Source organism: Numida meleagris, chromosome 4, assembly GCF_002078875.1.
Source record: "Numida meleagris isolate 19003 breed g44 Domestic line chromosome 4, NumMel1.0, whole genome shotgun sequence".
Lineage (NCBI taxonomy): Eukaryota > Metazoa > Chordata > Aves > Galliformes > Numididae > Numida > Numida meleagris.
In genome coordinates, this window is record NC_034412.1 from 61,675,364 (window position 1) to 61,689,470 (window position 14,107).

General features: G+C 40.3%; 1 protein-coding gene across 1 annotated transcript in view; it reads left to right on the forward strand.

Annotated features, from left to right (window-relative positions):
* Nucleotides 1-14,107, forward strand: part of NDST4 (N-deacetylase and N-sulfotransferase 4) — a 107,759-nt gene that overhangs the window by 10,413 nt on the left and 83,239 nt on the right. The window contains exon 2 of the mRNA XM_021395410.1: nucleotides 6,935-8,178. Coding sequence (XP_021251085.1) covers nucleotides 7,198-8,178 — 981 coding nt within the window. The 5' untranslated portion in view covers nucleotides 6,935-7,197. The remainder of the gene's footprint in view (nucleotides 1-6,934; nucleotides 8,179-14,107) is intronic.

Genomic DNA, 14,107 nt, shown 5'->3' on the forward strand with positions numbered 1-14,107 from the left:
GCCATTCCCATGCATCTTATTGTTGGTTACTGGACAGAAGAGCCTGGTAACTCACTGTCCACTTCCCATCCTCTGGAAAAGTGCACTGAAGTCACCTCTCCTCAAAGGAGATACCTTGCAGCACTTTTACCAGATTTTTTTTGTCTTCCTCTGGACACATTCAAGTACCTTAAATTCTTTTTATATTATGGAGCCCAGAAATACACACAATAGTCAAGGTGAGGCCACGCCAATGCTAAATACAGCAGGAGAACCATATCTTTTGACTGGTTGTGCTGTGTTTAATGCACCCCACAATGCAGTTTGCCCTCTTGGCTGCTAGGGCACACCTTCTGACTCAGAGCCTACTGTCAGCCAAGTCTCTCCACAGGGCTTTCTGCAGCCACTCATCTCCCAGTCTATAATTGTGTCTGGCATTACTCTCTCCCTGGTGCAGAGCCTGGCATTTATCCTTGTTGAATTTCATGCCATTGATGATTACCCAATGTGCCAATCTACATAGATCTCTCTGCAAGGCCTCTTGTCCCTTGAGAGCCAACTGTATTTTCCAGTTTAGTGTAATCAGCAATCTTGCTTTGGATGCACTCTACTCCCGCATCCAGATCACTGATAAAAATGCTGAACAAAACTGGACCTAAAACTGAACACTGGGGAATACCACTAGTGACTGGACATTGGGAACATGTTGCCTCATTCACAAGGGCACTGAGCCTTACTGCTGAGCCAGCTCATTGCCAAGAAAAGCATCTATATGCTTATGTCAAAGCTGGACAACTTGTCCAAAAGGATTTTGAGGGACAGTGTCAAAGGCCTTACTAAAATCCAGAAAGATTTCAAACACCACAAGGGCTATTCTCTCTCTGCAGTAAGCAGAAACCCTGAGAATTTGCTAATGGTCAACAGGAGTTATTTTTCACTTGAATCGGTTTTCTTGTTTCTCTGTTGAATGAGCAGTCGTTATGTAAGGAGTAGTAAGCCGGTGTCATGGATCATTAGACTGCTAATAAATGGCAGAAGTCACATAAGCATAGAAAGGAAGGAAAAGAGGAAAGATTTTAGCCTAAAGAAAATTTTTATATATAGAAAATAAAGACATGCTGACTTCTGATTTATACTGGAATAGGATGAGAGGAGGCTCTGGCCTGTTTCCAGATGAGGTGCACATAGAGCACTGCACACAGCATTGCACTGGCTGAGACAGGCAGCCAGAAATTACCATATTACAGAAAGTGCACTGCTCCTCTACTTAGCCTTGTAGCCAGCAACATATTCTTAACTTGTTACAGATGTGAAGCCTATTCAGTCAATCAGCAACATGGATGAAAACAACAGTTTGCTTGGTGTTAACCAAGATTTCTGCTTTTCATAAGCCAAACCAGAACCTTAGCCTGGCTACAATGACAGAAGAGCTGATAGCCCTTGCCAGGCAGTGTTCTCCCCCCTCTTTACTCGGGCTGGCAGCACAAGCACCAGATACCTGTTGCTGTCCTCATGCCCAAGCCAGACCGCCCACACATCATGTATTCCTTCTGATGACACAAAGCAGCAACTCTCACACAGAACTCTCTTTATTTACCCAGGTAATAACTTCATTACTGCAGTGATCCCTCAACAGCAATAACAAGCTGATTTTGCAATATGGAGCTGCATTCTGCATCATCTGTGCTTTCCTATCCATTAGTTGCACCTAGTTTGGTTGAAATACAAGCTAAAATCACTACACACTGCCAGAAGATCCATATTCAGAAACTGGGCCATGAGACAGCCAGCTTTAATTCCCGGTGCAGTGCTAACACAAGGCATTAATAACAGGTTGTTTCTCTTCACTGCTGCACTATCATTTTTTAGCCATTGAGTCTTGATCTCCCAATCAATCATCTTCAATACCAGTATGCTTCAAGCAATCAGGTGCATTTGTATGAGGAACCAGCAAGTATTATTTAGCAAAGAGATGAATTTTTAAAATTTCCAGGCTGCCTAAATTAAAGGAAATTGACAATTCTTGCAGATAGGTGTGGCACTTCAATAGCATTGCATCATACAGTTGTACAATTTCTGGCACGATGTCTAGAGAGACAGCTAAGCACAAAACTGAAAGACCTACTAAAGGATCAAGTCTGGGCAAATGTAAGCCAAATTCCTTGATAAGTGTAGCCAGCTCTAGACTTTGTCCCTGAAGAGTCAGTGTGCTTTGACCAGTGATTATAGGCTCACAGGCCCTCAAATACCAGTTTCTAAAAAGAAACTACATTAGTAACGCTAATTATGAAAGATGGCCTTTTTCATGTTTTCAAATTAACAGTACAGAAACGCTCTAAAGAAATTTGAATTTTTGAGTGAATATAAAGCTGTTGAAGTTTGAGAGGGAGAGTTTCAAAGGCAGAAACAGCTCTTAACTTTCAATTATGCTTTGCAAAATGTCCCAGTAATGGCTAATACAGCTGATTTATTTTCATAAACTTTAACTACTTCACACTTTTTTTTTAACTGAAAAATATAATCAGTTCAACAGATCTGCTCAAATGCAATAGACAAAGCAAAAAGGGACCTGCTCCAATTCAAGATTTCCACCTGCAAGTTTAACTTTTTATTAATCTTAATATTGCATGTCTAGATCATAGAATGGCTCAGGTTGGAGGGGACCTTACAGACCACCCAGATCCAACCCCCTGCCTTGGGCTGTTTGTCCCGCCACCCCCACCAGATCAGGCTGCTCAGGGCCCCATCCAACCAGGTCTTGGGCACCTCCAGGGACAGGGCATCCACGGCTTCAAGACGGATAACTGAATACTTGTGTTTGCTATAACATCTACATACAACAAGCACACTCTTCTACATAACTATAAAGTACATACTATTCTAGATAACTAGGAGATATTTTTAGTAATGATATTTATATTAACTAATTTGGGATAACAAATATTTTTGTTTTGTCTTGTGTTAATTTGCAAGCTTCTTTTAGCAATGTAAGTGATAATAACAGTGAAGAACTAGCTCAAGTGTATTATTTGGACAGCTTGCAATGCCAGAGAGAGATCCAGTATGACAGAACAGTGAGGAGAAACATGCAGCTTTAGGTCTCCTTGCATGCAATTCCCCCTTGCACTACAGATGTTGATTGAGACATTCAGTAAGTATTCAATACAATTTAGCAGCAGATTTCTTAGAACAGAAATCCTGTTTATATATTTGTTAAACATAAGTGTCTCAATTAAGGTGCTTTACATGCCTGGGTGACTTGTGAGACCCTTCTGGAAAGAGCAGGAGGAGAGGGCTGTTTGCTCTGTGAGTTGAGGTGAGAACAGGTGCTGTCTGGCAAAAAGCAAGAAGATAGTGCCCTCTAGTGCTCAAAGAAAGCAGAAGATGCAAAGTCCAAGGTGTGTGTGGGAGGGTGTTAATTATTGTTTCAAGATATCTGCATCTCACATGCTAACAAAACTAAGACTTGCTGCAATTAGCTGTTTTGTGGGGAGATTACCCCCCCCAGCAAGGCTGTCCTTCCCATGGAGAGCAGTTCTCCTAATCCAATAAACCCTCAGAGTCGGGCTGAGTGACTCATCAATGTCACTGAAACTGAAGCACATGCCTCACAGACAATGCTTCACTTGATCTGGTTTTATCTTTTTATAAAATCTTAATTAGAGCTCTAATAAGAAGTGAGATCCCAACAAGCTCACAGAAAACTGCAGAATGAGGGAAGTACCAACGGGATTTGGGGAGGGGGAGGGGAGGAAGGGGAAGGTACTCATAATTATCTTTATGATTTTAATTTCTTAGCGATAGCTGCATTTCTTTTCTATTTCTCCTTTCACACATTAGACATTTCTAAATACAGGACACTTTTTGCCCTTTGTTCACTTCTTATTAACCTCCATGCAAAAGAAGTTACCCACCTTGTTCACTGTTTTTGTTAACTGCCACACGACACACAGCAGGGCCACTAACACTAAGTAAAACTCTAGCAAAGTCACAGCCAGCCTCAGCAGCAACTCCCTCTACCTAAACTGCCAGAGAAGGAGCAAGCTTCTCTTGAATAAATAGACCTCTTAATTCACAATTGCTTCAGCAATTGTTCATGGCTGAGAGTGGCCTTTCGGTATCTAAAAGGGGAGCTATAAGATAGAAGGAAACAGACTTTTTAGTGGGGCCTGTGGTGACAGGACAAGGGGAAATGGTTTCAAAATAAAAGAAAGGAGACTGGATATAAAGAAGGAGTTTGTTTTACAGTAAGGTTGGTGAGGCACAGATTGCCAAGAGGTGGTGGAAACCCATCCCTGGAGACATTCAAGGGGACTGAAGGGGCTCTGAGCACCTGATTGAGCTGTAGGTGTCCCTGTTCATTGCAGGGAAGCTGGACTAGATGACCTTTACAGGTCACTTCCAACTCAAACCATTCTATGATTCTAACTCAATACCAAAGTCATAAAATATAACTGGCAAACAAGTTTCCTCAATACCTTTCTTGAAAGCTCTTTTCAATTTTTTTCACATAGAGATTAAGATGAGTAGCTTTCAGAACAGCAATAAATAAATAAATTGGAATTATAAACCAATAGACACTTGTCAGTTGACAAGCATCTTCTGTGAAAAAGAGTTTCTTCCTCCTTGCAGTTTAAAAATCATCCACTGCTTACGGTCCCACATTTTTCCAATAGGTAAACAATATAAATAATTCAGGTAGACATTCTTATTTAAATCCATAGAGCAGCATAGGCTATTTGTTTAGTTAATTTTAATTGCTTCTGAGTCATATGATTCATTGTTAGCAATGGTAGCTCCTCATGAATTTAGGTAGAGCTATCAAGAAGTGCACAAGTGCTTCAGAGATGGCCTGGCAGTCAGGTTTTAGCACCTCGTATTTCAACTATACAATACAGTAAGAACAGCCCAAAGCCCCCATCCTTTAGAAAAAGCTGCTTTGAGCCAGGGCACACACTTATGCTCCCACCCAGCACTAGCAGAACAAACCCTCATGGCTCAGCAACTCCAACACTATTCATGACCCATACCATCCCCCCCTTTATCCCTGGGAGGACAGAAAATTGAGCTTGCACTACTGTAGCCTGCAGTTTCCACAACCTATTCATTCATTTCAAAAATTCATGTGAAATTTTAATGATTGACAGTTCTTAAATGGACTGTAAAATACTGATCACTCCAGGTACAGGAGAGAAACTGGAGAGACAAGTTCTCCAAAGCACTCCTGTCTTTTTCTTTGTCTTCATTAGTTTCACAGTCTAAAAGAGAATCTGTTACCCCCTTGCAGAATACTTAACCATGAAATTATGAGTTTGACATGGAACTTGACCCTATATTTAACCAAAATTTCCTTTCTCCTCATTTTATTCTACAATCTTTAGTCATTCCTAGTTGCAATAGCAATAAGCCTGCTTAGCCAATAAATGGCCATAAATAAAAATACCATTGTGCTCAAAAAAACTTTTCTTTTTTTACCCTAAGAATATGGGAGAGCTCTGCTGTATTAAGATAAAATACACTGGTCGTCCTGAAATTAATGTCTCCTATTTATTTCCTTGGAACTACAACAGATAGAAGAGCACACTATTTGATAGAGCTAATTCTCAGCTACAAAACATTGTTTTTCAACATAGTCACTGCCACTGGCTATGCATTTTTGCCAGAGATGAGCAAGAGCCTCATAAAAAGCCACATCAGTAGCGATGACCCACTGTTTCATAGCTGTTATGATAGCATCATCAGTAGAAAAATGTTGCCCATGCAGTCCATCTTTCATCAGCCTGAATGGATGGAAGCCAGAAGGCACCAAATCTGATCTATACAGTGGGTATGGTAGGATAGTCCAGCCTAGACTGGCTAATGTGCTTCACAGTCTTCAAACTGGTATGGGGCCTGGCATTATCATGTTGCAAGAGAAAGGTTGTCTACTTCTCTCACCTGACTCTGGAAGTTTGAATCTTCAGCTTAGTCAGCATCAGTATGTAGTGGTCAAAGTTCATCATTTGTCCAGGTTCCAGGCAATCCAGAAGGATCACCCTTCTCCTATCTCAAAAGTGCACAATACTTTATCCTCTGAGGGCCACGTCTTGAACTTTTTCTTTGATGAGGAATCCACATGTCACCACTTCATGGATGGCTGTTTAGACTGCAGTTGGTAGTGGTGACACCACATCTTGCCACTGGTAATGATGTGTTCTCGGAAACTGTCACCTTCAGCTTCGTATTGCTTCAATAGGTCCTGACAAACTTGTATATGTTGTTCTTTCTGTTCTTGGGTAAGCATTCATGGAATTCACTTGGCTCAAACTTTGCAATATTCCAACATTGCCACCATCATTTCCAACACATTGAAGCAGATATTCAGCTCCATACAGAGTTCCCTGGTCATAATCTGCTGATTAATATGGATGAGCTGATTGAGACACTCAGCATTTTACGGTGTGACAGCTATGCATGGCTGCTTGGAACATGGCTTGTCTTTCATGTCACTATCATCACTGTTGAAACACAGCACCCACCGCCACCTCACTGTGCTCACATCCTCTGTTTGGCCTCCAGAAACATTCAACAAGCATTGGCGAATGTCAGGGGGTGCCATTTTTCTTCCACATGGAAGAATTCAGTGAAACCCCTTTGATTCATACACACTTCTGTGTCAGATACCATTGTGTCAGACTGCCTCTGCTGCTATCTGTCACACTACAACAAAATGTAACAGAATATTGGCAGGAAGGTTCAACCTCTACTGCCATAGTACCAGCATCCACCTCTGATATTGTGGGCCAACATAATAAAATAGAAGCAGCCCTAGTATGTTAAGAAAGCAAGCAACATTTGAACTGTTCAAGTAGTGTTTGAGCCTCCCTCTCAACTCACATCCCTGATTATCATTGTCTACATGCATTTTTAATTGTTTTATGAATTTTATTTACTTTTCTTTTACTTGTTGTTGCAGATAATGTTAAGAGTCCTCTTCATTCATTATTGGCAACTCCTGCATTCTGAGAAAGCCTCTTTCAATTTAGCTTTCCAGATCCTTTGACTTCCCGCTCTAGCAGCTTTATAATCTCCCCAACAACTTCATAAATGCACTGCAATGGTCACATGAGCGTCTCAGGAGAGGAATCAGCACCTCTGTGTCTCACTGTTATTATGGCACTTTAGAAAGAGAAAACCAAAAAGCAACAAGTCCAAGTCAAGTTGGAAGTCCTACAAAAGATGAATCTAATAGTGAGGCTCCGAAGAAGTTTCAGAACACTGGTCATTCTCCTGGCTGCCTTCTGCTTAGCAAGTATTGTCATTTCTGCCTATTACCTGTACACTGGATACAAGCAGGAGATGACCCTTGCAGAAACCACTGGAGAAGCAGAGTGTGAAGATCTCAAGCTTTTACCATACAGGTCCATGGAGCTGAAAACACCTAAGCCAATTGATCCATCTAAAACTGATCCCACTGTTCTTCTCTTTGTGGAAAGCCAGTACTCCCAGTTGGGACAAGACATCATAGCCATCCTTGAATCCAGCAGATTTCAATACCACATGGTCATCGCACCTGCTAAGGGGGATATTCCCCCTCTCACAGACAATGAAAGAGGAAAATATACTATTATTATATATGAGAATATTTTAAAGTACGTATCCATGGACTCATGGAACAGAGAGCTTCTGGAAAAATACTGCGTGGAATACAGTGTTAGCATAATTGGTTTTCATAAAGCCAATGAGAATAGCTCCCCAAGTACAAAACTGAAAGGCTTGCCATTACATCTTTACAATAACATTGCCCTCAAAGATTGTGTTGTAAACCCTCAGTCTCCCATTCTGCGCATTACCAAAGCACCGAGGATTGAGAAAGGCCCACTGCCTGGTGAAGACTGGACAGTTTTCCAGTTCAACCATTCCACCTACCAACCTGTGCTTTTAACTGAACTGCAGACTTCCAGGCCAACCCCCATGGCATTGCCAAAGGCTGCTCTGTATGCAACTGTCATCCAGGACTTGGGGCTTCATGATGGGATTCAGAGAGTTCTTTTTGGAAACAACCTGACCTTCTGGTTGCACAAACTGATCTTTATTGATGCCATCTCTTTCCTGTCAGGGAAGAAGCTCATGCTGTCCTTGGATAGGTACATTCTTGTTGACATAGATGACATCTTTGTTGGGAAGGAGGGAACAAGGATGAATGTCAACGATGTGAAGGTAAGACAAGAACTGGGGAATACCATCCTGGCTGCAAGTATGTTCATTGGTAGCAAAGAGACAATAGGTGAAAGAACTGAGAGTCACACTTCCCTTTAAAGGCTTAAAGTGCATAAATGTATCCAGCAAATACAGAAACAGTAACCCCAGGCTATTTCAAATGTCTGTTTACCCACAGAGATACATTCAAGTATGCTGAATGCACAGAGGTGGCCTCAAACAATAACATATAGCAAACTGCCTCTCACTCTTTTAAGTCCTGCTCACTTGAGCACTTGGATTAAAAAAAAAAAAAAAAAACTTTTTAATACCTCACATAACCTTTTTTTTTTTTTTTTCCCTCCAAACCTAAACAAAGCCATCTCTGTTTCTGGAGCAAATTTACTGCTGAGAACTCTGAACTCAGATAACAACACATGTTTTACGCTGCATTAAGTTTTTCCCCCTTTGAATATACAGACATACACGTGTATGTCTGCTTATGACATATATATAAATTCAATTTATATGCATTTGCTGTATATTTCTATCATTATTATTGAAAAATGAACAGAACAATGAAAGATTGTTCATTTTTTGAAATCCCCCATAACTATCACCATATCAAAATTGAATAAAAAAAGGAATGGAAAAATTGGTCACAGTTTGACTTACAGTGCTTAGCAGGATAATTTTCATTAACAGATAAGTATACAAAGTTACTAGTGATAGGTTGAAAGCACAGCCTACACTTTAGCAAATGACCTAAGTATCTGATAAGGTGGACTGTTCACAGACTACTGTGGGAAAATCTTTGAAACTTATTTTCATAGGCTTTAACACAGAGAGACTCAATTATATCTGTTTAGATTAATTTTAAAGAGTGCATGCACTATAGGAAGACATGCAGACTTAAAGAGGTAAATAGAAAGAAGTCTATTGCATGAAAATTACTTTCTTGCAATTTTCCACATGCATGAGAATCATGTTCAGATATTAACTGAAGTTCCAATGCATGCAACATTACATTCTCTAGCCTTTATTCTAGAATTTCCATGTAAATACTCTACTGCTTTCGTGAGCAATAAGCAAGCCTCCTTTTCTCCTTTTTTTTTTTTTTTAAATACCTAGATATCTATTTTGTTTCTTAATACTTATTTCCAGTTCTATGAGTTTTATATTTGCCTGCCAACTCATCTGGATCACTAAGAGAGTGATGCTGTAGCACCCTCCAAAAAGAGTAGTTTCATACAAATAAAACATTGGAAAGCTTCAGGTAATTCTATTAACCAAACCAGGTGTATGACAGATCATCAGGGCTGTTTCCAGCATCCAGACACTTCAAGAGCCTGCATTAGATATTCCTTGTGTCCTGTGATCCAAGCACTACGCACAAGCTCAGTGATCAAGTGTTTCCTCTGCAGACATGTATGATAAAGCACACTGACAAAGGGACCATCTAAAAGAGGAAGTTAGCTGAAAAGGCAGTTGTGGAACAAGGTTTTCCAGGTGGAGATTTTCGCACACACAACTTTGAGAGCCTTTTTCTACATTGATTAAAGTGTCTCTATTACTAGAAGGGAACATCCACATCAAGTCACTTGAAAATTCAAATCATACCTTCAAATAAAAATAATCTCCAAGCCCCAAGACGAGCCCCATATCATTTTCCTTATCATCCAGAAATCAACACTACTAGACAAACCTTTCCATTTATGCTTGGCAGAGCAGCCATGCTCCATCATCATTCTTTATCAGAGATACAGGACAAAACTGAAGATCTGAGGGCTAAGTTAGGAGCTGGATATCAGAATTCTAGTTGCTAAAAGCATTCAGCATCACTTTTGTATGCTGCACACATTTACCTGTCTGAAAACTGAACAATCCACAACACTGAATACCTTAACAACAAGAGAAAGGATCTGGTAGGCTTCATACTTTAATAATAATAATAAGCATGGTAAGACTTCTATTTATGGATTATGTTCAAGTCAAGGTTTGAAGAGAAGCCTTCATTCTTCCCACCTTTCTCAAGTGCTAAACAAGTAGCCCATCTCCATTGCAATACTACAAATAGTTCCATTCATAGGAGAGATTCCCTCGTGGTCTCAGAGAAGAAATCATGCAACAAACGCAAACCATGGTGAGATATCTTTTGCAGGCACATGCTCAGAACCAACTTCCCCATCAGTCACACTTCTGGAAGGGAGAGTTTATTTCTCTTTTAGATGATGCTCCCATGTAAAAAGTTTCTGCACCTTGACCATCCGTTAGTATTCTGCATGTCAAATGGGGCTTTCATTTCAAATCAGATTAGACATTCTCAGAATACAGTAGAATTCAAAGAAAGATGCTTGCTAATGAATACAGCAAAAACAAAAAAAAAAAATCAGGGTGTACTTCAGTTAGTTTACAGTAAAGGATAATTACAGTGAGTTAGAGGAAAATCTCAAAAGTCACTTGGGAAAGGAAGCAATTAAGAGCCAGTGGGCCTGGCTTTTCTTCTCACAGCAAAGCAGCCTCCTTGGTCAAAAGGCAAAATAGCAAAGGAAAACAACTTTTAAGAGGCTAATACTTAAGCAATGTCAAAGTATTGCCAACCATCATGACCAGCTGCTCAAAGCGGGCTGTGTTTACACGGCACAGTGGAAGGCTGCCATGAAAGGCATGGAGGTGACGCACAGAGGCAACACGAGATACAGGAGCAGGTTGTGCTTGCCTTGTATGTGTATCGCAAGGGTGAAAGCAGGAGCAGCAAGGTGATTGCCCCCCTGTTCTCAGCTGTGGTGAGGCTGCACCTGAAGCACCATACTCAGTTTTGGGCCCCTCACTACAAAAAATTTGTTGAGGCTCTGGAATGTGTTCAGAGAAGGGCAGTGAAGCTGGTGAGGGGTCTGGAGCACAGGGAGTGGCTGAGGGGGTGGGATTGTTTAATCTGGAGAAAAGGAGGCTCAGGGGAGACCTTATGGCTCTCTACAACTGCCTGAAAGGAGATTGTGGCAAGGTGGGGATTAGCTTCTTCCTAAGTTAGTCCTCTAGAGAACAAACTTTGAATGAGGAGCAAACAAACAAGAAAAAATTTACACAATTTCCTTTCTTTTCTGAGCTGCGTATTTCAGGTATATTTAGCACAAAAATCATAGTCCATATTAACAGTATTGTGCACATCAAAATTCATTTCATCTTATCTCCTGTAACATATGTTTATAATATCAACATCTCCAACATAGACTTATTTATACTGTACTTTAAACACACACACCAAACATATAAAGTGCTACTTGTAATGAACAAGTTTCTCAGCATAGTACAATTTGCTGAGTTGTGCCACATCACTACTTCTCCAGTTCCTTCAGATCATAGCATTTGTCACTACAGCTGGCATAGATTCACTTTGCAAAGTTATTTGGGATTCTGTAAGACTCTTAAGGTACCATAGACACCTGTGTTGCTTGGGAATGCTTTTATACACACCAGATTCCCAGATGCATGCAAGAAAACTGGAAACAGATGCACACTTCCAAAACGGTGTTAAAAATACAGCCAAATAACAGCCCTCTATTCAAGCTTTTAGGAATTTCTTCCCAGTGACCAAGTGCATAATAATTGCCAATCCAAAGAACACATGACTAGAAATGAGTTTTCTGATAACAGTATTCATACGTAGCAATAAAAAGACGAGTAATACTGTTCCTATGTAATTATTTCCTGCAACTTGAATGTTTTTATCCTCTCACAAAGCCCTTCCTCAATTACGTGCTTCGAGGATATACCTATGGTTTTATAAAGGGTGGAACCAGCTAGAGAAACAGATTAGAAAACAGTTATTATGGGCTCTATTTACCTCAAAAGATCTCCTAGTCCCTTGTATTATAGAAGTTGTGCAAGGTCATATCTGGCTAAGTAATTAAACAGGAACTCAGCAGAGCCACAGAAAGCTATTTTCCCAAGCTTTGCAGAGATCTATCTTGAGCTCAGTGAGCCCCTGCAAATGAATTCCTCCCTTTCCCTCCTGCCAATATATTATCTCTCTGCTTGATTTTAGAAGGCAAAAGACTCAAGAACTCTTCAGTTACTTTGCAGAATTACTGAATTCATGTTCTTGCAAATTATTTTGGTTCCTGACCATATGATAAGCCCATGATTGGTATCAGTGGTTTAGCAAAAACAACTAGAAATATCAGCTTTTGCGGTATCTGGGGATGCCACACAGAAAGAACACAGAACCTTTATCTTTAAATTTCTTTCTAAATGAGCACAAACAGCAGTGTTACTTGAACAGGTAGTTCAAGTAACACAAGTTCTTGTGAAAGATTTTCCTTCGCTGCTGTTATAATATGGAGTTGCAAAATATTTAATCTTTACTCACCTAGGAAGAGCTCAGAGCAATAGCTAGGAACCTTTCAGCACCCTCCCTAGCTACACTTTCTGTTCTGGGAACAATCATTTAAAACAACAAAAGTTTAAAAAACAAACAAACAAAAAAAACCTGCAAGATCACATTACAAGCAAACATTCTTACACCTAAGACAGATAAATAAATAAATAAATAAATAAAATGCAGAACAGCTTCCCTTTTACAGCCTTCTTCCAGGTGGACCCTCTCAGGAGCGAGCCACCTGCTTCCCTCTCTTCTCCCACCTTCCCAGCTGGAGCCAATATACAAAGAGAAATTTCCCATCCCATCATGACACAAAGCCCCTTCCTCTAAAAGTCGTGTTTCCCTTTCCTTTCTTCCTTCTAATTGCTGCACAAGGATCATCCTTGTGCTAAGATGCAATAAAATGAGGGAGCAATGCTGTTGGAATGTCCTATGTGTTCCTATTGGGTGTGGACTCTGCTTTTTCTAGCAGCATCAAATAGCCTGTCTGCATTCTTCCTCATTCTCCTTCTCTAACCTTCAGACTACTCACTTCAATGGAAAAAAGAATTGCATTAGTCTCTGACACCTCCTCACTTCTGTAAGTCTGCACTTTGCCTTTGACTTTCACCATCATTAAAATGCCTAAAACACTTAAAAGATGTGATTTCTTGCTCATTTTAGTATTTTAAAGACAAGAATTCATGCTGGAGTCACATCTTTTCTGATAATTCCAAATTAAAGAGTACTGGCTCAGCAGGAGTCTACACTCGATAACAGAATCTCTCCAGCATATGCTTTTTCTGATCTTTCTGCAAGGCAAATTGCTTTTAGGTAGAACAGTTAGAAATATCTGGGCCACATCATCAGGCATAACAGAGCAGTAAAAAGCTGCAGGTGGACAAAGGATGGGTAAAACTGTGTGCTACGTGTTCATGCAAATTCTCAACAACTTTTGAAGGAAGGAATTTAATGAACTGCTGTGGACCAACGCTCTGTTTCTGCTTCAGTTCTCCTGGAATCCCTTCCCTCTCATGCTGTTTAGGACTGGTAGCAAGCATCCAATCTAGGCACATGGATCTGTTTGACAACAGATGACAGTGTATTTCTGTGTCTCTCTGCATCTACTGTTGCAACATATGCTCAAGTTTCCATATAAATTTGCCAGCAGTAGTCAAGACCAGGCAAAGGAGTCAGGCAGGATGATAATGGATAACTGGATTTCTAACTCAGGTTTCTACAGATTTTCTCTGGATGCCCTCCTATACCCTTCCAGAACTCGTGCACAACTGTGGAGAGATGATGATGGAAGTTACAGCAGCCAAATACCTCAGTCTCCCTCCACTTAGTTCCAAATGTACTCATTATCAGTTCCCCAGATCAATCCCCAGTGCTTCAGCAAAATTTGAAATTGCTGGTGTTGCAGATAGGAATTGGAAACAAATCTTATTTTTTTAATTGTTAATTCATCTGTGTCTTTTACCTTCAGCAGAAGTTGAAGCAATCATTTCCTTTCTGATAACATGAGATACACTAGTCATTCCTGTAGTCCTTCTATAGTAATAAACTCCTGCCAATAAAGTAACCACA